General features: G+C 46.2%; 1 protein-coding gene across 1 annotated transcript; it reads left to right on the top strand.

The window, feature by feature from the left end:
• The first annotated feature begins 9868 nt into the window (after positions 1-9868).
• On the top strand, positions 9869-13674 carry CST5 (cystatin D). The gene is made up of 3 exons (XM_024239018.2): positions 9869-10169; positions 12000-12113; positions 13341-13674. The coding sequence occupies exons 1-3, from the start codon at positions 9939-9941 to the stop codon at positions 13422-13424; spliced, it is 429 nt and encodes a 142-aa protein (XP_024094786.2). The 5' UTR covers positions 9869-9938; the 3' UTR covers positions 13425-13674.
• Positions 13675-25756: the final 12082 nt, after the last annotated feature.

The following is a 25756-nucleotide window of genomic DNA, read 5'->3' as shown; positions in this document are numbered from 1 at the left end:
ACACACTCCATCTCTCAGGGCCCCAAAGCCCACCATTCCTGCCAACTCTGACACAGCTCAGGCATCCTTCTCAGACACATTCAATGCCATGAATGGCAGACTTAGCAGGGCATAGTGGCACGCATCTGTAGTCCCAGCTACTCAGGAGGCTGAGGCAGAATGGCTTGAACCCAGGAGGCAGAGGTTGCAGTGAGCCAAGATCGCGCCACTGCACTGAAGCCTGGTGGTAGAGTGAGACTCCATTTAAAAAAAATGGCTAATGTTTTCTTTTTCCAAATATGACTGGCAAAAATGTACTTAAAACATTTTATAATAAAAAGCCATTGTGGTGCCATATTCATTATGAAGTCCATCAGCAAAAGGAGGAAGACCCTCCCCTGCACTCTAATGAAATCTGGCCCCTCTAAGCTGGGCACAGGGGTTGACATTTTAGATCCACAGTCTTACATGCATGATGTCCCAAGAATCTCCTGAGGACAGCTCTCGGTTCCTTCCTGAGAGCTGGCCATCTGCTTATCCTCATGTCTCCTCTAGTTCAGTAATTGTCATGCCACGTGCTCAGACCAGGGCTGGAGTTCCGTTCTTTCCTCCCCACTATGGCCTCACCCCAGCCCTTAGCAAGTCCTGCCTCACTGCCTCTCACAGACATCCTGAGTCTCCTGTGCTTCACCTCCCGACCACCGCACAGGCCCAGGTCACTGTCCTCCCTTTCCTGGGTGACTGCAATGTCCTCCTGACTGTTCTCCACCCTCCCATTCTCACCGACTAGAAGCCTGTTCCTTCCTTGCAGCCATGCCAGCCTTCTAATAACATATAAGGTGTCATGTCATAGTCCCGGTAAAATCTTTCAAAGGCTTCTCATTAGGCTTGGAATAAAGTATAAATTATTCAGCATGATGCTTATGGCCTGGCAGGAACTGACATCTGCTCATCCCCAGACCCAGTCTCTGTATCTCTCCTGCCTGCTGGTCCTTGATGATCAATTCAGGAGCTTCCACAGGTTAAGATCATTTTCTCCTCAGGGTAAGTTCATGCTGTTTTTGGCCGGAAAATCCTCACCCTTTGGTTTCTGCAGCTGGCTGCTTCTCCTCCTGCAGTGTGCAGCTCCCATGTCACATCCCCAGAGTGGTCTTTCCAGGTCGCTCTTTCTAGGTTAGGATATCATTTGGCTACAAGCTGGGTAAAGGCAATACTGTATTCGTCCCATTATCTGTAAAGTGCCTGTGAACAATCCCTGGACCATAGAAGACACTGAATATACATGTTGGATGAAATGCCTTTATGGGTGTATCAGAGACTTTCTCAGTGGGAATGAGGTAATGTCATGTGAACATCTTGCCGGTAGCACCCGTGAGGTTGTGATAACTCTACAACTATTTGTTACAACTGTCATTTCAATGGCAAGAGTTAAGATGACCTTTGGATCTTTTGAAAAATGACAAAAGCTTGCGATCAAATATCAAAATACAACTGGGGAAGGATAAGAAATCACCCTAGGGAGGGTGGCAGGAAGCACAGGGTGTCCCAGAGACAGTGTCCTGGAACCCAGCCAGCAGAGCCTCCACCAGCAACACTGTCATCTTTTCTCCAGGGCTTCTCTGTGCCGAGCAGTTCGGTAAGGACCTCATAAGCATTGTCATTTTGTTCTTCACATATCCGCAAATAGAGAGGTGTACTCTTGCTGATGAGAAAATAATTCTTGACATACAGCAGGCACACCATACCTCTCTTTTGACTGAATGCACACATGTATCCAAGGTCCACCCTTATGGAGAAGACATCACTGGAGAGCTCCAAGATCCCAGGCAGGGCTCAGCTATGTTGACAACACAGTGTGGGGTCCTGTGCACTTGCATCAGACTCTGCCCTGACACTTTTTGTTGCAGGTTCCTCTTCTGCAAAATATGGAAACACATTTCATAAAGACTGTTGGAGGATCCATTAATTCACTCAAGTAATTCCTTACTGAACCCTGTGCTAGGGCTGGGACCACAGCATTGAGCAAGTAGACAGTGTGCCCTTGTCTGGAACACAGGAAGCACATAGACAGGCACAGATATGGTTGATAAAAAGCTTTTACTTTCCTTCCTGGCCTGGGAGTCTCATGAATAGAGGATGCCTTGGAGTAGGGTGTGATCAAAGGTTAGACAGCAGAGGAGGTAAAGTGGGACCATCTCCAGTGCATTGCTACCCTAGGAAGAATCTACAGTGTTGCTGAGCTCCTGACGATGATAACAAATACGGCAGGGCAAACTCAGAGACCCTAGAGAAGGGCAATGGGGTGCTCTAGGGGGATGCAAGAGCTGCTGAATGGGGATAAGCCAGGCTCATTAGTGGACAAGTAGTGGGCAGCTGGACAGCTTTCATACTCCTGAGGAGGGATTGATGCCTGGCCATTTGTCCAAGTACACGCATACACACAGTCACACACAAATACACACAGTTTCACACAGAGAGAATTACACACATACACACAGTCTCTCTCACACACACATAGAATCACACACCCAATCACACACATACATGCAGTCACACACACAGAGCCACACAGATACACACAGTCACACACACACAGTCTCACACACATGGTCTTGTACAAAGGTGGATTATTATGTAGGAAATCTGCTGAATAGGTATTTTCCTGCATTGAATTTCCTTAAAAGCACAAAACTATGTTCATGGCAAAATCTGGAAGAGCTAGTTGTAGACTGAAACAGATCTAAAACTGCATTTTGCAAACTGCTGCACGCAGCACAAATGCAGCTGTAAAAGTTAATGTGCGCTCCTAATTACATTTTTAAAAATTCCTTCAACAAACATTGACATTATTTTGTATACCAAAGCCTCCTTTTGGAACTATCAATGCACTGTATAATATTCATTAAAACTCATAAAATGCCTGCAGTAAGCCACCTGATTTTTTATCTTCAAACTTTAATCAATTATTCTGAAATTCCTACACTTTGATTTTTGAGGGGAATGGCTAACACCTATCAGCTACCTTCAGAAAGAGTGTCCTGTGGAAATAAGAAACATTCATCTGGAATATTGTTTCACTTTCTGTAAATTCTAGTATTGAGGAAGTTAAGTAAATATAGCCATCCATTGGTATCCATGAGGGATTGGTTCCAGAACCTCCCTCCTATACCAAAATCCATGGATACTCAAGTCCCTTATATAAAGTGGTGTAACATGTGCATATAACCCATGCACATCCTCCTGTATACTGTAAATCTTCTCTTGGTTACTCATAATACCTCAGACAATATAAATGCTACCTGCATACTTGTTATGCTGTATAGCTTAGGGAACAATGGCAAGATAAAAGTCTGTCCCTGTTCAGTGCAGATGCATTTGTTAAAATTTTTTTTTTTTATCTGAACTTGGTTGAATCCAAAAAGGTGGAATTCAAGGATACAGAAGCTGACTGCATGATGATGGTAATTGATGGGATCCAAGTTTTTAACTGTCAAAGAAAGCAGCCACAGCTTTGGAAAGGGAAGAATCAGAATGAAACTCACGGTGTTGGAAATGAGGTCAATATTAACTTATGGTTTATAACATATAGACAGATAATGTAGAAATAAATATCAACACGTGAGCACATTCAGGTGTGGATTTCGTAGCTCTGTCCCACTGAGGAGGCCTGGAACAAGGCTCCTCATCCTCCCCACTGTGGACATTTTGGGCCTAATCACTCTATCTTTGGGAGCTGTGCTGTCAGCAGCACCTCCTCCCAACTAGTGACAACAAAAAATGTCCCCAGACGTTACCAAGTGTGCTCTGGGAAGCACATTTGGTGCCTTCTGCCACAGGTTGAGAAGCACAGACCGAGGCCTCATGGCCATCCAGGAGCAATGAGCACAGGCTGCACTTGGGCCTTGCTTTCTAAATTCACTGTAGATTCTAGCCACTGATTCTAAGGTTGGCTCAGAAAAGTGAAAGATAAATCTGGAACTTCTTGTTACATCAGAAAGTAAAAATAGACTCAAATAATGATGAAAACGTGACATAAGAATGCAGGAAGCAGCTTGAAGGGGCCTCCAATAGCCAATTCTGAGATCATTTTCACATTGGAATAAATAGTGCTAACAGAGTGTAACTCATTGAATAAAATAAGAAACCATGAGTCAGATAGATCTATGGAAAGATAAATGGCAAATAGGTAGGTAGATAGATAGATAGGCAGATAGAATAAAATAGAGACTTTCTTGCAGTAGAATGAATGCCATTAATAAATGTAGAACAAATAATAAAATTAGAAACAACCCTTTCACAACAGTCTTAATAACAATTGATTCAAGCAAAAATTATCATTGTATGCTAAAGCTGGAAAGTGAAAATTTGATAAGAAGTAGGATATAATCATATTTCAAAGCATTGTTTTGTGCAATATTTGTTAATGATAAAGTGAAAAATAGCAACTTTATAGTGGACTGGCATAGATAAGCTGCAATGGCTGGGGCCAGGCCACTCCTGGGAGGTGGGCTCCTGAAATATGATCACGGACAGCAACTTCATGTAAAAGTATCCTCTCACCTTCTTGAGGGTGAAAGATTGCCTGGAAAGAGATGCTCACCATCCCCGCTGAGCACATTTCCAGCCTACTCCACGTGAATGCAGCCCCCAAGTGAACCTAGCAAGACCAGCGGAAGAGCCGTGGACAGCTCCAGAGTCGTGAGAATCCACACATCGTGTTGCTTTCAGCCAGGAAGATTCGGGGTGGCTTCTGATGCAGCAGTAGGTAACTGATGTGTACAGGATGCTCTGAACACCCCTCCCAGCAGAGACCCACTGTCCATCCCATGTGAGGTCCAGAGAGGGAGAAATCTCCTCCTCCATAGACTGCATGGTACAACTGCCATGCAACTCGTGGAGCGCAGCCCTTTCCTTCCGAATCCAACCTACATTTCATGCCTTCCATGAGGGGCAGGTCTGTGGGCAAAATGATGATTGTAGCAATAGACATGCTGAACTTGTGGTGCCTGCAGGAAGTCCAGTGATGACGTCATGGGCAGGGGGATGAGGAGCTTCACTGCTGGAAGCCTGGCCTTGGTTGAGATGACTCAAGACAATTGCAATAGGGTCAACACTCTCACAATAAGACAGAGTGAGCTCAAATCCAAATATAAAGAGAGCAAGTAGAGATTTATAGCCAAGGAGTAGGGTGTGGAGGTTAGTGAAGAAAAAATTACTAAGCAGAGACATCAAATGTAGGGGTTTCTGGCTGAACTGACCAAACAGGATTCTTGCTAAAGGCAGGACACAGCCTTAGACATCAAAGCTGAAGGATGAGGAACTTGATCAGATGTCATTGGTGATCAGGCCCCAAGGACAGCAGGATTCTCCCTAAAATGATGGAGCAGGATTCTTTCCTAAAACTGAGCAATGCAGACCTGGCAGGTAGGAGCTGGAGACCAAGGTTGAGGCCTAGTGGAGAAGAAGGCTCAGAGGAGCCTTAAAGTTTCATTAGAGAGTCTTGTCACTGTATCCAGCTCCTCTGTGACAGGAGGAGAGGGCACGCAGGGCCACAGGAGCAGGCAGGCTGTCCTAATGGCCTCTGGCTCCAGCTCCAGCACTCACTGATTGAGTGTAATAGGATTCCAGGCAGGAACAGGAACCACTCTCCACAGCCACTGCACTCTGCTAAAGGAATGGATATTTAAGGTTAGACAAACAGTGACAGGGAAGTCCCAGCAGTGACCTGAATGGGGATTAGAAAGAAAACTCTGACCACACAGAGATGCCAAGGGGATTGCTCTCCCCTCAGAGCCATCTGTTTTCTCCTGGGCCAGGCCCCTGCAGGCTGGGACCAGGGAGTTGGGGGAAGTCCTTGGGTGCATCAACAAGCATCCCGAGTTCCCAAGGACCTCTCCCTGTCCTCTCCACTCGGCTGTGATTCTCTAGTCACTGGCTCTGCTCAGAAGAATGTACTCCTTGAGAAAATAAATAGTAACCTTGTAATATAAAATCCTAAGCGCTGTTTACACATTGATCCCTGAGCGGGAAACTTCCCAAGGATTCTCTTTCCCCCCATAAAGTGCCAAACTATCAGACCTCAGATCCTGGGCTCTGTACTCCCTTTTCCTGCAGGGGCTTTGGGCATACTTCACAGCGAGTACCAGAGTTCATAATAATGTGGCCTCATCTCCATCAGAGCCCAGATGCTTATCAACGGTGGCCAATAGTCCAGGAGTATCTCAGGTCCCCCACAGTTGGGAGCAGGGAGGGGGAAGGAGGAAGGGTGTGTGTAAGGGACAAGCTTGACCCCAGAGAACTCCCAGCACTCCATAAAGGAGAATTCTGGGCTCCCCCTTTGAGAAGCCACCAAATCCTGTGGCTGCTCAGTCTCAGCTCCTACCATAGACACTGAATGTTAATTGCTCAACACCTTGATGTGCAGAATCTCAACTCTTGGCCAACTTGATTTAACCACTTGCACTTTAGGTGATGTTTATGTCGTTAGGTATTTATTGATTATAATATTGTTTAGTGTTTCCCTTTATTGCTCATTTATTATAGAGAATTTCTGTCACTCACCTAATTTCTCACTCCACTAATTCAATCATGGGATCAAGTTACACACACAACCTGGGAGAGCACGGCTTTCTCTTTCATCCACTGGTAGAAAGGAAACATGCCCCCTCCTGGGGACCTGGACTCCTCCAGATTACGAGGGTGCTGGAGGCCCCAGGCTTGGTCCTGAGTCCATTGTTTATCTCTGGGTCTCTGCCAACCTGTCCTTGGAGCTGTAAGCTATAGGAACTAAGGCTCCACCTTTTCTTTTCTTTCTTTTTTTTTTTTTTTTTTTTTTTTGAGATGGGATCTCAATGTGTTGCACAGTATGGTCTGGAACACTTGAGTTCAAGAGATCCTCCTGCGTCAGCCTCAAGAGTAGCTGTACAGGTGCGCCATAACACTGGACTACTGTAAATTTTAACCACACTTAAAAGTCACTGCAGAATCAAACTTATCTTGCTGGTTTTGAACCACCAGACACCACCATTTACAAAGCGGCTCACCTTTCCATATGCGTGACACATAGAGAAGGCAAAACATTTTCCCAAAGTCATCCAGCAGCTGGAGCAGCTGTCCATCTACCCTAACCTTCCACTTACCATCACCCATACTGGATGCATCTCCTGTAGCTCCTGAGAGGGCCCTACACGGGGTCTGACTACAAAGATTAGAGTGGTCACTATATCAGGCCTGTTGACCCTCCCTAGAGCTCATTCCAGTGTCCTGACAGAGGATGACCACCGGCGGTGGCATCACATACAGGGAAATAGGCCAGCATTCCAGCTCCCACCTCATACTCCACCCACCACCATAAGCCTATTATGTGGATGACCTGCACCTCCTTCCTAATGACAAAAGATAGGAGACATTTATGTGTATTTCAGCTTACCCTCTGCACAACACATCCTCCTGAGAGTTGAGCCCGAGCGGCCAGGGAAGGTGGGAGCCACAGAGGACACCCAACTCCCACACTTGGGAAATGAACATTCTGCTCACAAGCACCTGGCCAGGGGCTGCCCTCTCTTTCCCTTCTCTGGGAATCTCCCCCCATTTCCTGTCTAACTAGGAGGCATCATGTGCAGCCCTGCTTGAAGACCTTCCCTCCCTCACTCAGCAGTAAACACTACCCCTGGGACACCTGCTGTATCTGCTGGGGTACATGGCTTTTCTAGGGGTGCTGGATTCACAGTGGGGTGCAATGGTCACTGGGCCTTAGGTAAAAAGGTCCCCTGTCCTCATACTGAACATGAGCACCCATGAGTAATATTGTTCCCACTGTTGGGTTCCTGCTGATGCAGCCCCAGCCATTGCGGAGCCACAGAATTATAGCAGATCTGGGCTGATCCTGGCAGACCGTCACCTCCACCACTCCCGGGAGAGTCCTCTGGGTGCCCTACAAAGGCCCAGGGTTTCCTGGCATTTCTGGTCAAGCTGCCACCTTGCCATAAGGGCATTTGCCACAGGGTCACCTTCAGGTATGGAGGGTGGGGTTGAGAGAACGAAAGGAGCAGCTGTCTGTTCAGAGCCTCCTTCCACCTTCCCCACTCCTGAAGTCACATTCCAGCCCAGGTCCGCAGCATCCTGAGCTGGGGGCTTTGTCAGCCAACAGGGCACCCAACTGACCACATCCTCTCAGTCTGTGGGGAAGGAGAACTCGCAATCCTGGCAATGAAGCCACGCTGAGCAAAGGACGAAGACACACCCGAGCTCTCTCTGTAGGATTCCATTGCTGGGAAGCTCAAGGACAGGCAACAAAGGAGTCTACAGGGCTGGATGTGGGCTGACAGGGTGGGGCGGGCATGAGGGTGGGCTTCAGAGGCAGGAGGAAACCATCTGGGGCGAGGCAGATATCACAGGTGTGGACAAAGTGGTAACACAAGTGTATGCATTTATGAAATCCCCCAGATTGGGCACATACAATTAGGCATTTTATTGTATGTACATTCTACCTCATTCAAAGTAATTTTTAAAATATTACATGAGTTTTCCAAGCAGTGCACAGAGGACCAGCGCTGGCAGCACGTCTCCCAGAGGGGAGGGGCAAGAGAGGCTCTTGGGCTCCCACATTCATCCTGTGGCTGCTGCTCCTTCTCCTGACATCCCCACCGCCTGCCAGGGGTCTCCCTGCGCCTTCCACCTGGACACACCCACAGTTACCATGAGACTCCAGGTCGTTCCCTTCCCTGCTCACACCCCCTCCAGGAGCTTCCTCTTCCTGGAGCAGGCATGCCCAGCCTTGCCTCAGGGTCTTTGCACTGGCCCTTCCCACTGCCTGGGGCTTTTCAACCTTTCCAGTCTCATAGAGACTTCCCTGACCAGCGTCCAGTAGCACCCATCTCTCTCTAACTGAGCGACTATAATTCTCTGATCTAAATTGTTGATCACCACTCTGCATCCTCCCACACACCCTAATGGCTGGGCTATGCTGTACCGCAGCCACCAGCAGCCACTCGTGGCCACAGGGCACTTGAAATGGGGCTAGTCCAAAGTGACACTTGGTCTAACTGTAAAAAATACACAGGGAACTTGAAGACATTACACACACACAAAAGAATGTAAACTAGCTCCTTAAGAAAAGTCCTGATGTGTTGAAGTATTTTGGATATATTAAGGTAAAGTAGAAATACCAAAATTACTTTCAGCTGTATCTTTTAACTTTTTCAAATGTGTTTTAAATTGCTCCTGGGTTTCTGTCACATCTCTGTTGGACGGCAGCTCTGCAAGGTCATGTCTATGGCTCCATTGCCCAGACTGCTTGGTGCAGGGGGAAGCTGGTGACAGGTTTGTTTATTGAATAATGAGGAGTTATGAAAAGAGAACCCAGTGAACTTTACCCAAAGGTTAATTACTTTATGTTTGGCAAAGAAGTTCCCCAGAACAGGGCATGGACAAGGTCATCCCAGAGCTTCTGAAACAGCTCCCTGCTCCAGGAATTCCCAGACAATGACCACGTGCTCCTGGATGCCCCTGACATCTGAAGACTTTAGGAGGCCAAGCCCTGTATTTCTCCCTTTCCTGAGGAAATAGGTGGTCACCAGGTTTCACAGCCCAGGGAGCAGTGTCACCTCTCTGGAATCCAGAGTGAGCCAAGCTTTAGAGCACTGAGGAAGAGGGGCAGGGCTGTGGGGAGGTTGCAGTCAGGACAGGAGTGGGGAGGAGGATGAGGAGGAGGCATGGGAGGAGCGAAGGGAACTTAGGGAGGGAGGGAAGTAGTTGGGGGTGGAAAGGGAGATAGAGACAGAAGAGGAGGGGTAGAAAGAGGAGGAGGAGCCAGGGGCGGGGCCAGGGAGCAGGTGGGGTTGGGGGACACCCAAGTAGGATAAATGCACAGCTGCCTTCTGGCCTGGGTTTCCGGCCTCAGCCTCCTGCTTCTTTGCTCTCTGGGAGATCCAGCTCCTTGCTCTGTGTCCCAGTAGAACATGACCTGGCCCATGCACACCCCACTGCTGCTGCTGACTGCCTTGATGGTAGCCGTGGCCGGGAGTGCCTCGGCCCAATCTAGGACCTTGGCAGGTGGCATCCATGCTGCAGACCTCAATGACAAGAGCGTGCAGCGTGCCCTGGACTTCGCCATCAGCGAGTACAACAAGGACATTAGTAAGGATGAGTACTACAGCCGCCCTCTGCAGGTGATGGCTGCCTACCAGCAGGTGCGTGCTACCACCACCCTGGGGTCCTGAGTCCCAGCTGGGTTTGTTGCCTCACTCCACAGAGCACTCCCAGCAAATCAACATTATCTAAACCGCAGACTCATTCAGGTTTCCCTGACTGTCTGCTGATGGTCTTCATGCCCTAGGACACTCCCCGGCCGTGAGTGCATGAGTTCAGCCCTGTCCTGTCCCCTCGGCCTCCTTTAACCTGCAGCAGCCGCTGTGTCTGTACCATGACCGTGGCATTTCCCAGGGTCCAGCAGGTGTGGATGGAGACTGTGCTGACTCTGGGTGGGCTTGATGCTGCTCAGGATGAGATCCAGGCCACAAGGTTCATCCTCCTCCCTGAGTCCTCTCCACGGGGGCCACACGGGAATCTGACTCCTTGTCCTGCAGAGCCCTGCTTCCCTCCCAAGTCACACCCCTGGGCACAGCCCGTTAGGGCTAGTGGCTTTCACTCTCAGGCTGGTTGACCACTCCCTACAGCCCAGGACAGCTGAGTTCCTGCTGGGGTAGAACACGCCTGACCCTGCCTCTGCCAGCTGACACAGAGTTAGACCTCAGCAAAATGAGGACAGCAATCACCCAGCAGAGCGAAGGAGGTGGTTGGGTCCAGAGGGAGGGAGCTTCAGCAGGGCTACTGAGCCCAGCTTGACCTACGTCCCATGGCAGAGCAGCAAACAGTGACACAGCGACCACAGGGATATATGGCCCACCTGCGTTTAGAGCTCCTCTTGGAAAGTCAGAGGAGTCCAGACCAGCCCTGTTTCTCCTCCTGCAGCCCTCTCCCTGCACAGGAGGGGCACTCCCTGGTGCTGTGGTCCCTGCTGGCCTGCACCTCCTTCTCAAGTGTGTCACTAACAGAGTGAAGCACAGAATGATGTAGATCGTTGGGCCCTGGAGACTAATTTACAGAGCAGCAGACTGACACTGGAGGGATCACAGGACTTGCATGTGGTTCTACAGGACTTATGTGTGGTTCCACAGGGCAAGGTCTAGCACCCTGGTCCCAGGGTCCCTCATCCCATGCTTCTCCACAGTTCTGACAAGTCATGTCTGGGGGCGGCACTGTGCAGGGAAAGCATTCGGTTCTCTTCTGAAGTTGCAACTATAAAACATGCAGGTGCGTGACTCACTTTAGAAATATTGCCTCGAAAATCACACCTGGAATGGAGGCATGTGGGAAGCAATGTTTATTGGCCTAAAACGTCAATGTAAGTGAGCATCTCATCTCCTACTGAGAAATGAGGAAAAATACCTCTGGGTTAAATGGCAGGAATGAGATGCTCTGTGGACTGAATGCCAGGAGCTGGAAGTTAGCTGAAATTTCATCATCAGGTGACAGCCTTCCTAGGATGGGTCACCTAGGAAGTGTCCCTGCCCCCTGAGCACAGATAGCAGAATTCAGTTAATCCTTTGCTATGGGAAAGAGCATTCACTTGGTGCTTAGACCCTGCCCTGCAAGCCTGGTGCCAGGACTGTTTCTTTGTCCCACTCTGGCTGGCTCCCCAGAGCTGTGCCTTCTGTTCCTGAATCCAGTGAAGGGGGTTTTAGGCCCCGGCTTCCATCTGCCCCGCCCCTGCTTCTCCTCCTACTGGGCTGCATGAGACAGCTTGCTTGAGATACCCAGAGAAAACAAGTTACTAGGGAGGCCGGGGACACCCTACCACTGCCAGCCAGCAGGAGAAGGTGGCTTGTGTGCTTTTTGGGTGACAGTGTGGGCAGCATGAAGCCCCAGGCAAGCCCAGTGACTCAGTCACAGTGAAGTGCCTGTGTGTGCATGAAACTGACAGCATGCTGTCCCTGCTTCCTGCTCTTCCACGCATGTAGATCGTGGGTGGGGTGAACTACTACTTCAATGTGAAGTTCGGTCGAACCACATGCACCAAGTCCCAGCCCAACTTGGACAACTGTCCCTTCAATGACCAGCCAGAACTGAAAGAGGTATGTGCCTGATGTGGGTCAGGGGCATCAAGTACTGCAGAGCAGCATGTGCATGTGTGTGTGTGTACGTGTGTGTGTGCGCACCTGTACTCCTGCACATGCTTTGGAGGGCATGTGTGCATGTGTGCAGATATTTGTGGAGCCACATATGCAAGGCTGTATTCATGTGCATGGGAAGATGCATGTGTGTTTGGCACACATGTGCAGATGTGTTTTGTGAAGTCAATGAATGTGTGTGTGCATATGGAGTTTTGTGTATGCATGAATGTATGTGTGGGATGGTATACACACGTAGGTGTGCATGTGGAAAGATGCATATGTGTGCATACATGAGGAAGATGCACAGGAGTGTGTGTGCGCATGTGTGTGGATGTGTGAAGGAGTATGTGGGTTCATGCATATATTCATTTGGGTGAGGGTTGGTGTGAGTTAATATAGATGGCTATGTGTGTGCAGGTGGACTGCTGTGGATAGGGGTGATGAATTTGTTTTGCTGGGAAGACTTTAGCTTGGTAATGGTTACTGGGAGGTCAACTCTACCTGCTTTGGTGTGTTGCCTGTTGGACTGGAGGAAGCAGCTGCTGGGCTGGGTTCTGGTCAGAAAGAAGGGGCTCTGACTAATTCCAGCCTCAGTCACCTGCCTGCAGCCACAGCCACTCTGAGCAGATTAGAGGGAATTAAATGCCTGTTAGCTGAGAAGCCCTGGACCTGCCCCAGCTCACCCAACACCAGCCTCTCCAAGAACCCAGGATTTCTTTTGAGGTCTCTGGTCAGGGCAGAGTCACACTCTCCTTGTCATCACCTCACCACCTTGGGCACTTTGAGTTGCAGTTCCCAGTTCCCTGGGTTCTTCCCTCTGGCCCCTCTTAGTGCTGGCCTGGGTGCTGGAGGTGGAAGGAGCTGGGGGCAGTGAGCCGCCTCCCCTGTCCTGCACCCCTAAGGCTCCCTTGCACAGGCTGCTTCTCATAGGGCTGTGCTGGGACAGGAATCCTGCAGGGTGGGGCGACGGCCCAATGTCACCTGGTGACTTGGAGCCTTGGGAGGGGCAATGGAACAGTCATTGCCCAGTTGGGCTCAGTGCCCTGGAACTCGGCAGGGGTAGGTCGGGGTCAGGGGGCAGTGTCTCATCTCCATCCATTCTCACCCCCATTCTGATGTCCCATTCCTGGGCATCTTTGGCTTTAACTGTAACCCACACGCATTTTCTCCCTCTCTTTCTTTTCACAGGAAGAGTTCTGCTCTTTCCAGATCAATGAAGTTCCCTGGGAGGATAAAATTTCCATTCTGAACTACAAGTGCCGGAAAGTCTAGGGGTCTGTGCAAGGCCTGTCACACTGACCACCTCCTACTCCCACCCCTTGTAGTGCTCCCACCCCTGGACTTGTGCCCCCCGCCCCAGGGGAGGTCTCCTCATGTGCCTGCACCAGGAGACAGACAGAGAAGGCGGCAGGAGGCCTTTGTTGCTCAGCAGGGGGCTCTGCCCTTGCTCCTTCCTTCTTGCTTCTCACAGCCCCAGTGTGCAGTGCACACTCTCCCAACTCCTGCAATTAAACAGTAGCATCACCTCCCTCTGAGTTCTTGGCTGTCTGGGGATGTGCACACAGGCAGGGTTTCTGCAGTTCCTTTATGAAGCCTCCTTGTTCTGCTGGTGTGAAGATCAGAGGCGTATCTACGAACTGACATGGCCACAGCAAGGCCGTCAGGGGAGCTGCTGCTATAGGAGACCTGAGCCTCAGAGCAGGGAGAGAGCAGCCAAGGGCTGGAAACCCAGGACTTCAGCCACAGCAGCCCCTGGTGAGGGGGTCACGGAGAGGAGGGGGCCCAGGCTGCTGGCCCCAGAAGCTGGGCTGCTGGTTTGGTCTGAGCTCCTCGTCAGACCAGGAGGAGGGGGCTGGCTGTGTCCACAGGCAGGGGCCAGGCCTCAGTGGAGCTCGCCAGGCAGTAGATTCCATCTGTGCTTGCAGAGTGGAGCAGACTCCAAGGATTAAGCTGCTCTCATCAAATCCCCTAGACACTAAATAGATAGCGATCGATGTCTGCTTCTTTCCACAAGAGACTTTAGGCCCTTACATGGAAACAAAGTCCAAAAGTGTGTGTGTGTGTGTGTGTGTGTGTGTAACTGATTGGGAGAAATGCCAGCAAGTCCAAAGATGGGCAAGATCACATGGAGAAAGCAGCGCCTGCTGTCATCCGTCCTGGGAGGGTGTGCCCCAGGGTGGGAGGTTTTGTCAGTTCACGCCCACCGGCCCATTCTCTGGACTTGAAGTTTGAAAAAGTCCTCATGTCAAACTTTATATTAGGGTTAGAGAAGTTAAAACACAAATGGGACTGGCGTGAAGTGGACTGTTTTTTTCCAAGGATGATGTTTCAATTAATAAAAAAAATCTTAGTGTCAGCATGATTCATCGAATAGTAGATATTTGTGCCTCAAGCAGGAGGCTACAGTCCTAAGTCACATGGCCCCAAGCCCATACGGTTCTTCTCTTTGCTATTTTAGTTCAAAGAGAAGGGGGTGCAGCCCTCAGGACAGGTGCCTCTGGCCAAGGCTCTGAAATGCCTTCCCCACTCAGAGCTGCATTGACCAAGGGTGGCTGCCATGAACACTGAGGGGGAAATGACAAAGAGGAAGCTGCTGAAACAGCCCTGAGGCCAGCACCCCCTGTGCCGCACCTAGGAAGCCAGGAGAAGAATGGTCTGGCAGGGAGAGTGAGCAGCATCTGCTTCCATTTCCTCTCCACCCCCATAGAATTTAACCGAGTCTGTGACGTGGGAAGTGAAGCAGTGCCCAGGCAGCCATGAGCGGGGGAGTCAAATCTGAGCCTCATCCTCTCAGTGGGGGGTGCACTTAGTGATTCAGGCTTCTACTGGGAGAGAGCGGCTGAGGGCAGAGCAGCAGGTGCACAGATGTTGTGGTTGGGTGCAAAGTCTTCCTTGCAGGGAAGTCCTCATAATTTTCCATGTGGATGAAGGGTTTTTTGACCAAAGGGACCACCATCCAGGCATACAATGAACAGCTGATTTTTTGAAAAACAGTCCCTTTCTGACACAATTCTATCTTCGTTGGGGAAGATGGTGTGACGTCGGGGTTCTGCACAGGACTCCCCCTACTTTTCCCTGTGTGTCTGCTCCCTAGGAGCAGAGCAGGATGTGGGGAAGCTGAGAGTGAGCAGGTCCATCTTCTGGGCACTGAGCTGTGTCCTTGGAAGAGGCTAAAGAAGGTTCCTGATCAGGTCATGTTACGTGTCTTCTAAGAGTTCCTTTAGAAAAAATCATGCACCAGATCAGAGGTAAAAGATGGAAACTGCAGAGGTTGGAAACCCCTCACTCAGCATAGAGAAATCACTCTGAAAGGAGGGGTGAGTGCATCGGAGGCCTGGGAAGCACAAGACAGCAGTTTTTCCTTGGGCAGGTGGACGCTGTGCATGATCACAGGCAGACCAGGTGCTGCAGGGCCTGAGGCTCATACAATATGGGGGCTTTATGTATGAAAAATAGAGCAATATTGGCAATACAAAAGAAAGCACGAAAGTTAATGTTTATTTGGGAAAAGAAAATAAATTATGGCAAAATACTCACTTTTTAAAATACTGAGATATACTGCAAACACCCACAAAATCCAGAAAATAACAGACACCCACAAAATCCATAAAATAATCAGCTACCAAATCAGTACTGTAGTCAACACACTCAGTATTGTGTTGTTGCAATAAGGGAATAAAGTCACAACAAGGATCCTCAGATGATTCAACAAAGGAAAAAAGGTTATCACAGGATTGGAGGAAGGGATTTTGAAAGTGTATTGATGCACTCAGAGCATGGCGGGTTTCTGTGTAAAGGAACCAGGGTCAGGTCTGGACTGCAAATTGTACCCAGCTCCTCCTATCTCTTCAGAACCCATAAGGTTCAGGCAGATGTGGAACGTTCCGTCCAGAAACCCCTTCTCTGTAGCTCTGTGCTTCTGTGTAAAGGTGGACCTAGATCCTCCAGGCAGTGGGATGTTCTTCTTACTCATAAGCAAAGTTTCTGGCAGCCCTGACGCTAGAGAACAAGGTCTTCCATTGAGTCAGAAAGCAGTTGTCAGCCAAGGAAGAGGCTGCTTGACATTTCAAAGCTGCAGCTTGAGAGAAACATTGTTTCCTGTTCATGATGCCACTGGCTTTGACCCCATCAGTCCATCCATCCACCCTGCAGATGAAAGGGCAGATTTGCCCTTCCTTAATCCACATGATCTTTACTGTCTTATATAATGTTTTTGTTTAATTAACTAGTTGACACAACTCTGTAATATTTTCTGCCTATGTTTCCATATTCAGCTAATGAATCACTATTTGCCTCATCATAAGACATTGAATTTGTACCAGAACTTTTATAAATATAGCAGAAAGATAAACCAGTCTTTCCACTAACGGTTTGATGATCTGTGAACTTAATGGTACATAACATCCTTTTTCTGCTTCAAAACTCATATTGGTAATATCGTGCAACCTTTCTTGATTGTTGTCAAATTTGGAAAAGCCTCTTGCAGTTTCCTTTCATATGTGAACTCTAAGATTTTAGTGCTTTCTAAATTTTCTAGACATAAGATTGATGATCTTAAAGACTCTTTGTATTAACAATGCTCACTAACACAGCATTTTTAAAATGTCATTGTTGTGTAGTCAGCTTCAAAATTGTGCAAATGTATCATGATGTGCTATATTGATTAGCTCATTGAATGTGCAGGAGTTTGTCCTGGAAAAAGTATCTCTTCAAGTCGTCTCACCTGTTGGTCACAGTTTTACATCTGTGTTGCCTGCAGCTGGGAGAGTCAACAGAATAATCGGGGAGGGACGTCAGGCCCGCCCCTCCTGTCTGTGTCACTCACACACACATGAGCAGACTCCAGTATTCTTGCATAGTGCTTGGGCAAAGGAGGATGTGAGGGAGGAGACAAATCTACCAGCCACAAAAGTAGAAGGAGACTTGAAGAAGAGGTGAGGGAAGGAGAAAACATGCAGAAGAAACTGCAGAGGCCTTGGGACCTGCTGAGAAGCTTTCAGCCACATGTAAACTAAGTCCCTAATTAAAAATGTCTTGAATGCAAAGGGAATGCTCTACCCTCATGATAAGAAGCCCCTGGGTGAGGCAGGCTTCAGGAACAGAACTCCCAGCATATAGCTCTCCTTCCTTGGGATTCTCTCAGCCTTATCTTTCTGTTCTTGAAGCTTCAGCCTTGAGCTGGTAACAAGGTGGTTGCAACAGCTCCAGACATCACGTCATCAACACCAACATCCAGAGGCAGAAAGAGCCCTGGGAAGAGCCTCTGTTCCCCACCTCCTTCCTGAATGTGAGGAGGCTCCTCCTATGCACTCCCTAGCTCACCACCCCTGCAGTCTCATTGGCTAGGGCTGGGTCATATGCCCACCCCCTACAGCAATCCCTGTTAGGAATTCACATCATCCATTGTGTCACCAGCACTCAGTGAAACCTGTGGATAGGAAGGCAGCATCCTGGTAATAGCACAAACTTCAGCATGATCAAAATGATTACATGACTGGAGAGGGAATAAATAAATTATGCATCACATGATGAAACCATCGTTAAGAAGAATTAGATAGCAATATATGTGTTAAAATGAAAAAAAATTTTAATACACTTTGAATATATTATTTTATAGAAAACAAGATCTATATGGTATGTTAATACAAAGCTCTTTCCAAAAACAAAATTAAACACGTGTGTATGTGTGTATATAGACATGTACACAGACATATACACATATGTATACACAGAAACACATCTGAGGGAAAGAGAGAGAGAGAAAGGGAGAGAGGATGAGAAGAGAGAAGAAAAAGAAAGAAGAATTTTGCATTTTTCTGTTTCATTTAAATGTTATTACAATGTGCACGTTGTTCTAATTATTCTAATTATTTTAAATGTCATCCATGGGTGTTTGGGTGATGATATGGGTTATTTTTCATTGTACCCTCCCTATGTTTGCATTTTAAAAACTAACAAATGTTATGGCTGAATGTCTATTGGTGTGGTTGATATGCCTGCATATGCTTAATAGCACATTAATTATGAGTGAATCAGGAGTTGATATTCAGCATCAGGGGTTTCCCCTGCCCCCTGAGTTGCAACAGTCATTTAGAATTCAATACATTTTTCCATGTTTTTCATGACACTGAGTATTTCTGGATAGCTCCTCTCTCAGCTGCACTGTGAGCTCCTGGGGAAAAGAAGGTATCTTCGCTCACATTCCCTAAGGAGCGTTTACTAGCAAAGAGCTCATCATTCCTGTGGACACGATGATTGCAATTAGCAGGCGGACTCCAGCTTGGCTTTAGAGTGCTTGATCTATTTCATTCTCCTGTATTCTACTTCCACTGAATGTAAGGAGGAGACAGTCTGCTGCTCAGTTATGTTGAAAATAAGAAACATCCAAGTTTTGAGAGGTTGGTCTGCATTTATTTCAGTACAAGCTCAGAACATTCCATTCACATCTCAGCACCCATACTTACACATTGAAATGGTGTGCAGTCAGTTATCTCATTAGGAATCTGATGAAAATTGTAGAAATGGTGTGTGTGTGTGTGCATACTTCTGCATAAACACATTCATAAACTTCAGAGTAGAGTGGAGTTTCTACAAGCTCTCAATGAACTCTCATATTAAGGGACTTTGTTCTGGAAACCTGAACAGCCATTGTCAATTCCCTTCCTCTTGCCTGCTCCTGAGTGCAAAGACTGAAAGTATCAGGCAATGGACTTTCAAGCCTTCCTCACCTCCGGGGAAATAGAGCTCAGGTCCAGCCAACAACTGACAAGCACTCGGCCAGGTTACCACTAAGAGAGTATCTGCTGGATAAACAGAGAAAGGCCCCCTGAGGGGAGTTCTCTCTCTCTCTCTCTCTCTCTGTCTCTCTCTCCGCCAACCCCCAACCCTCTTCTAATGCCCTGTGACCACCTCCTGCTCCTTCCTACTCCTCACCTTTCAGGCTGTAGTGTGAGACAGGATGTCTAGAGCTATGGTGTCCACCTTTCACTCATGAGCCATGTACCCAAGAACAAAAGCCCAAGGAATGTTGGAGAAGATGGAAGGAAACCACCTGGGCCCCTGCTGACGATGCTGCACCAACTCTGTGAACACCACCCACGGCCTTTGGTAAATAACCAGTGTCATCATGGGAGAGGCAGCCAGTGTTTCTCAGGACTCCTGCTACCTGCGGCCAGGACTCTCCTAGGAGCAATGGAGCTGACACATTACTTAGTATCAGTCCCAGAGCCAGGGTGGCAAATGAAGCTTACTGTGTGACAAGAACATAATTAAGCTGAAAATTACATGACCTGACACCTTATCCTCAACCTACCTCCTACTTATTTACTTACGAGTATAAGGGGTTTCTGGTACCTGCCCAACCTTCCTCATCAGGTGGATCAAAGAAAATTATATGTGAAAATATTTCACCAAGTCCAATACAGATGGACACTTTGGTTTGCATTTCACTAGGGATAAAGACACCCCCCCCCCAAAAAAAAAAACAAAAAACAGCCGACTAAGAGATTTTTGGGAACAAGTAACTTTACAGATGAAGCATTGGTTTTCTTCAGCGGGTCTCATGGGTGTGAGAACATTTGGGTCATCTGTTGAAGGGAGATATCCAATCTCCTAAACAAAAATGTTCCAAACTTTCACAGACCGAACACCCACGGTAGTTTAAAAGGCAGGATGTTTGTGGTATGGGTTCTGACTCCACCATCTCTTGGTTAGGGTTCCTGGAAATAGACTCAGATGGAGATTCACAGGCAAGAGGCTCACTGGGGCATGTGCTGGGAAGGCAGGGGCATGGGGCAGGGCAGAGGGAGAAGTCAGATTGGGGTGCAGCTCAGCAGAGGTCACAGCCAGGCCCATGGAGAGCTCTGCAGTGGGGATAGCCTCAGACTGGTAGCATATTGGGGCAAAAAAGTCAGGCCTTTGTGTCCCCATAGAAGTCATTTATTTGAAATAGGAAATTCCAGGAAGGGCATGAATTTGGACAAAGCAGCTTCCCTTGACTCAGATCAATGCCCACAGAGGGACTCAGCTGTGAGCCATCAGTGGGCACACTCCCAGCAGCTGAGAGAATGAAGTCTCACCATTAAAGGGGAAACTGTAGGGGGAGCCCCACTGAGAGACTGGGGGATGTAATCTCTAGGAGACTCAGTTAATTTATCTGTACAATGGGAAGAATTATTACCGTTACTGCACGAGGTAATTTAAGAAATAAATGAAAGAGTATATTTGAAAAGTGACACCGAGCCCTGCATTATGTTATGTAATCATTGGTTAGTAAGATATGCATAGAGCAAAGGGGGTAAGATGGGTGACACCTGACAGCATTTCACATGCCCCCACGTGAAGCACAAATTGTTACTCAGCAAGTGCCTCTTAACCAACTTTTAGGTGCCTTGTGTGATGCTGAGTCCTGGGAATAAAAAGACACATAAGACATTACCTCCTGCAAATGCAAAGAGGTGTATTACTGAGTTAGCTAAAAGTATGGGAAATGAAAAGACAAGATTATTCTTATTTGTAGAAGATTTCTTCATGTGTCTAGAAAGCTCAGAAGAATCAAGTTAAATGTTATGAAAATCAGTATGGGTATTTGGCAACATGGCTGAACCCCTGGCAAAAATTCAAGCATCGATAGTTTTCCTAGAAGCTAGCAAAAACTAATTGGAATGTGTGAAGAACAAAATCTCACCTGTAGAGGCAAGAAAATGGACAGAAATATTTTTAAAGAGAAAGGTACTGTTGTAACCAAGCGAGTTATAGAGAAATGCCACACTTTGAGACTAATTCAAGAGTCCTTTATTAGCCGGCGACCGAGAGACGGCTAGCACTCAAAATTTTCTCGGCCCCGAAAAAGGGGCTAGATTTTCTTTTATACTTTGGTTTAGAGAGGGGAGGGGGAGCCTAGCTGTAGCAATCTTACAGAAGTAAAACAGGCAAAAAAGTTAAAAAGACAAATGGTTACTGGAAAACAAACAGTTCCAGGTGCAGGGGCTTTAAATTCATCACAAGGTGATAGATGTGGGGGCTTTTGGGTGCTATCTACACGACACAAACGTGGGGGCTTAGGGTACTATCACCTGGGTGAATTCCTGGGAACTGCGGACATAGCTTGCCACAGTACCTTATCAGTTAATTGCACTCTTTGATGTGCTGGGAAGTCCTTGAGGAAGGGGGTGGGTAAGGAGCCCTTGACGTCTTGCAAATGAAGGAGCCAAATGGAGTCCATCCGTCTTTCTCAGCTAAGGGAGAGTCTATTCATATTAAAACAAGGTAAGGTATCACAGTACTTTGCAAAATACTGCTCATAATATTCATAACAATGTTATTCGCTACAGCCAAAAGGTAGAAGCAACTCAGATATCCATTGATAGATTAATGGATAAAGAAACTATTATATACCCATACAAGGAAATATTCTTCCATCTTAAAAACAAATTATGACACATGCCACGATATGAAAGAACCTTGAGGAAATAATGCAAAGTAACATAAATCAGACACGAAAAGGACAAATACCATGTAATCCAACTTATATGAACTACTTACAGTGACCACATTCATAGAGACTTAGAATAGAATGGTGGTAATGAAGGCTTAAGGGATAGGGGAAATGGGTAGTTGATGTTTAATGGGTACAAAGTTTCATCCCAGAGGATAAAAAATTCTTTCATTGAAAAATGAGGGTGTTTGCACACCAATGTGGTGTATTTAATGACACAAAACTCTATACTTAAATACAGCAAAAATGACAATTTTCATGTTATCTGTATTTTATCATAATAAAATATTTTTAAAGATATGAGCAAGTTCTTAGTGAAAAATAAGAAAAATTTACTGAGAAGAGAGATAAAATATGACTAGAGCTTGTTTTTTGTATGGGAAGAACAAATAAGGTGAAGATGGTAATTTTTTTCAAATGAATCTATAGTTAATTGTGTTCCATTCAAAATACGTGACAATAATTTTGAAGATACTAAAAGTCCTGTGGAAAAATAAACTGAAATAATTAAAAATATTTAGCAAATTACTCATGATGCCTTATATTAAAATATATCATAGAATTAAAAGAATGTGATGATGATGCAAAATAAACACTGTACACAAATCTGTTGCTTATTCCCTGTTGTGGCCGTCAGTTCATAGCCTATTTCGAGAAGCACCACGTGCTGGGTGCTCACATGGTGCTGGGTGCTGGGGAGGCTGCAGACAGCAACAACCCCAGGGATGGGCAGCTGTCATGCCAGGCACCACCAAGTAAGAGCCCTCCCCAGCCTAGGAGGATGGAGGTCCGAGGGAGGGGGGCTTCCTGTGAGTGAGGGCACCTGTGCTGAGACTGTGGACTAGGACTGAGAATGAGGAAGATGCTCAAAGCAAGCATTTCAGAATGAGGGCTAGAAAGGAGGCTGGGAGGGCACAGTCTGTCAGGGGTCTGCAGGATTCCCTTGTGGAGGGTCTCAGTGTGGGAAGTGCAGGCTGGAGGGGGCAGTGCCTTGTGCCCAGCAGGGCCTTTGAGCCATGCTAGTGAGATTGAGGGTGGTTGCCCTATAGCAGAAAGGGCTCTTTTAAGCAGAGAGCAAAATATTGAAAGGGGTGTGCGAGAGACAGCACTCAGAGCACTGGGGGAGATGCAACAGAGAAGGTCATGTGTTATTCTGTCAATTGTGACAACATAGATGAACCTGGAGGACATTATGTTAAGCCAGACAGAGAAAGACAAACATTACATCATCTCATTTATATGTGGGATCTAAAATGCCAAACTTATAGAAGCCACGAGTAGAATGGTGATGACCAGGGGATGGAGCAGGGGGAACGTTGAGGAGATGTTGGCCAACACATCTGTATCTCTTGATATAGAAGAACATTATACTATATTAGATAGAAAAAAAGATAAGGGATAATCTATGTGGCAGTATCCTGATATATAAAGAGAGAGAGAGAGAGATTAGAAAATGTTAACAATGGTTATTTCTGGATATAACGGGGAAAAAAATAACTGACAGCCTCAAAGGCAAGGCTGTGGAGCAAGTGGAACTATTGTACTTTGGCAGGAATGTAAGATGGTACAATCACTTTAGAAATGTTTGTTATAAACTGAAGCATACACTAACCCCATTGATTTTTGTGTGAATGCAAGAGCATTTGTTATACCTTTTCTGATTATAAAAAATTGAAACCAACAGTCTTAAAGGGAACCAAGACTCAGGGTGTGTCAGGACAGAGAGGTGGGAACTGTGGAGACACAGGAGTATTGAGCACAGTGGCTGGGAAAGGGCATGGGGTCTGAGAGCCACTAGAGACTTTTGGAATCTGAATTTGCCAACTGAGTGTGAGAACTACATGACAGAGCTTCCATCCTGAGTGCCTGGCTGCTGGTGAGCTTAGCACATGAGCTAGTGAGTTCATTTGTGGAGGTTTTGAAGTTGACTTAAGCTTCTCAAAGAGCTGGAAATACAGATGTGAAATTAGAAGAAGCTGGGTCATATTTATGTATAATATATATAATATAGAATTATATATTATGTATGTTAATACATAATATATAAAATATTTTATACATACACATAAAGATGTCTTTAAAAGACAGGAAAGCAAAATGCAAAAGACTCTGAGTTGTGGGGAAGGAAGAATAAAATTTTGGTGCACAAACAAGAAAATGTAGAAGAAATGAGCTGGGTGCTGTGGCTCACACCTATAATCCCAGCACGTTAGCAGGCTGAGGTGGGCAGATCATTTGAGGTCAGGAGGTCCAGACCAGCCTGGCCAACATGGTGAAGCCCCATCTCTGCTAAAAATACAAAAATTAGCTAGGCATGGTAGTGCATGCCTGTAATCCCAGCTACTTGGGAGGCTGAGTCAGGAGAATCGTTTGGACCTGGGAGACGGAGGTTGCTGTGAGCTGAGATCGTGCCAGTACACTCTAGCCTGGGTGACAGAGTGAGACTTTGTCCCAAAGGAAAAAAAAAGAAAATGGAGAAGGAATGGATAAATTCCTAGAAACATACATCCTTCCAGGATTGAACCAAAAAGAAATAGAAATCCTGAACAGACCAATAATGAGTAGTAAAATTGAATAAGTAATAAAAAAATTCCAAAGAAAATAAAGCCCAGAACCAAACAGGTTCACTGGCGAATCCTATGAGACATACAAGAAGGAAGTGATAGTGATTTTACTGAACTCATTCCAAAAAATCAAAAAGAAGGGAATCATCCCTAACATCCTACAAAGCCAGCATCACCCTGACACCAGAGCAAGGCAAGGACACAACAAAAATAGAAAACTACACACCAATATCCCTGATGAACATAGATGCAAAATTCCTCAACTAAATAATAGCACACTGGTCCAGCAGCACATCAAAAAGATAATACACTGCAATCAAGTGGATTTGATTCAAGGGATGCAAGATTGTTTTAACATATGTAAGTCACTAAATATGATCCACCACATAAACAGACTTTAAAACTAAAATCATATGATCATATCAATAAATGCATAAAAAGTATTTGACAAAATACAGCATCTCTTCATGATAATTCTTACCAAACTAGGCATACAAGGTACATAGCTAAAAATAATAAAGACCATATGTGACAAACCCACAGCCAACATCATACTGATTGGGTTAAAGTTGAAAGCATTTCGCCTAGGAACTGGAAGAGGACAAGGATGCCCACTGCCCACTCCTACTTAACAGAGTACTGGAAGTCCTAGCAAGAGCAATCATGTAGAAAAAAGAAATAAAGAGCATCCAAATTGTAAAAGAGAAAGTCTGACTTTCTCTGTTTGTCAATAATATGGTCTTATACCTAGAAACCCTTAAAGACTACTCCAAAGACTCCTAGATTTCATAAATGACTTTACTAAAGTTTCAGGACTCAGAATCAAGGTATATAAATCAGTACTTCTATACACCAATGATAATGAAGCTTAGAGCCAAATTAAGAACTCAAGGCCATACATAATAGCTAGAAAAAATAAAATACCAAAAAACATTTAATCAAGGAGGTAAAAGATCTCTCTAAGAAGAACTACAAAACACTGATGAAAAAAATAGGTGACCCAAACAAATGAAAAAACATTCCATGCTCATAGATTTGAATAATCAATATTGGTAAAATGACCACACTGACAAAAGCTTTCTAGAGATTCAGTGCACTTCCTATCAAATTATCAATATCATTCTTCATAGAATTAGAAAAAAAATTCCTAAAATTCAATCCTAAAATCCTAAAACCGAAGCAATCTTAAGCAAAAAGAATACAATTGGAGGTATCACATTATACTGCAAGGCTATAGTAAGCAAGACAGCAGTGGTCTGATATAAAAAAATGACACATAGATCAATGGAACAAAATAGACACCTAGAAATAAAGAAACATACCTCAATCAACTTGTCTTTGACAAAGTTAAGAAATCATACAATGGGGAAAGGATACCCTATTCAACAAATGGTGCTGGGGCAATTGGAGAGTCACATGCAGAAACATGAAACTGGACCCTTGTCTCTCACCATATACAAAAATTAACACAAGGTGATTAAAAACTTAAATGCAAGAACTGAAACAATAATATCACAGAAGAAAACCTAGGAGAAACTCTTCTG

Source organism: Pongo abelii, chromosome 21, assembly GCF_028885655.2.
Source record: "Pongo abelii isolate AG06213 chromosome 21, NHGRI_mPonAbe1-v2.0_pri, whole genome shotgun sequence".
Classification (NCBI taxonomy): domain Eukaryota; kingdom Metazoa; phylum Chordata; class Mammalia; order Primates; family Hominidae; genus Pongo; species Pongo abelii.
The sequence above is the reverse complement of the archived record's forward strand: the minus strand, read 5'-3'. Positions and strand labels throughout refer to the sequence as shown.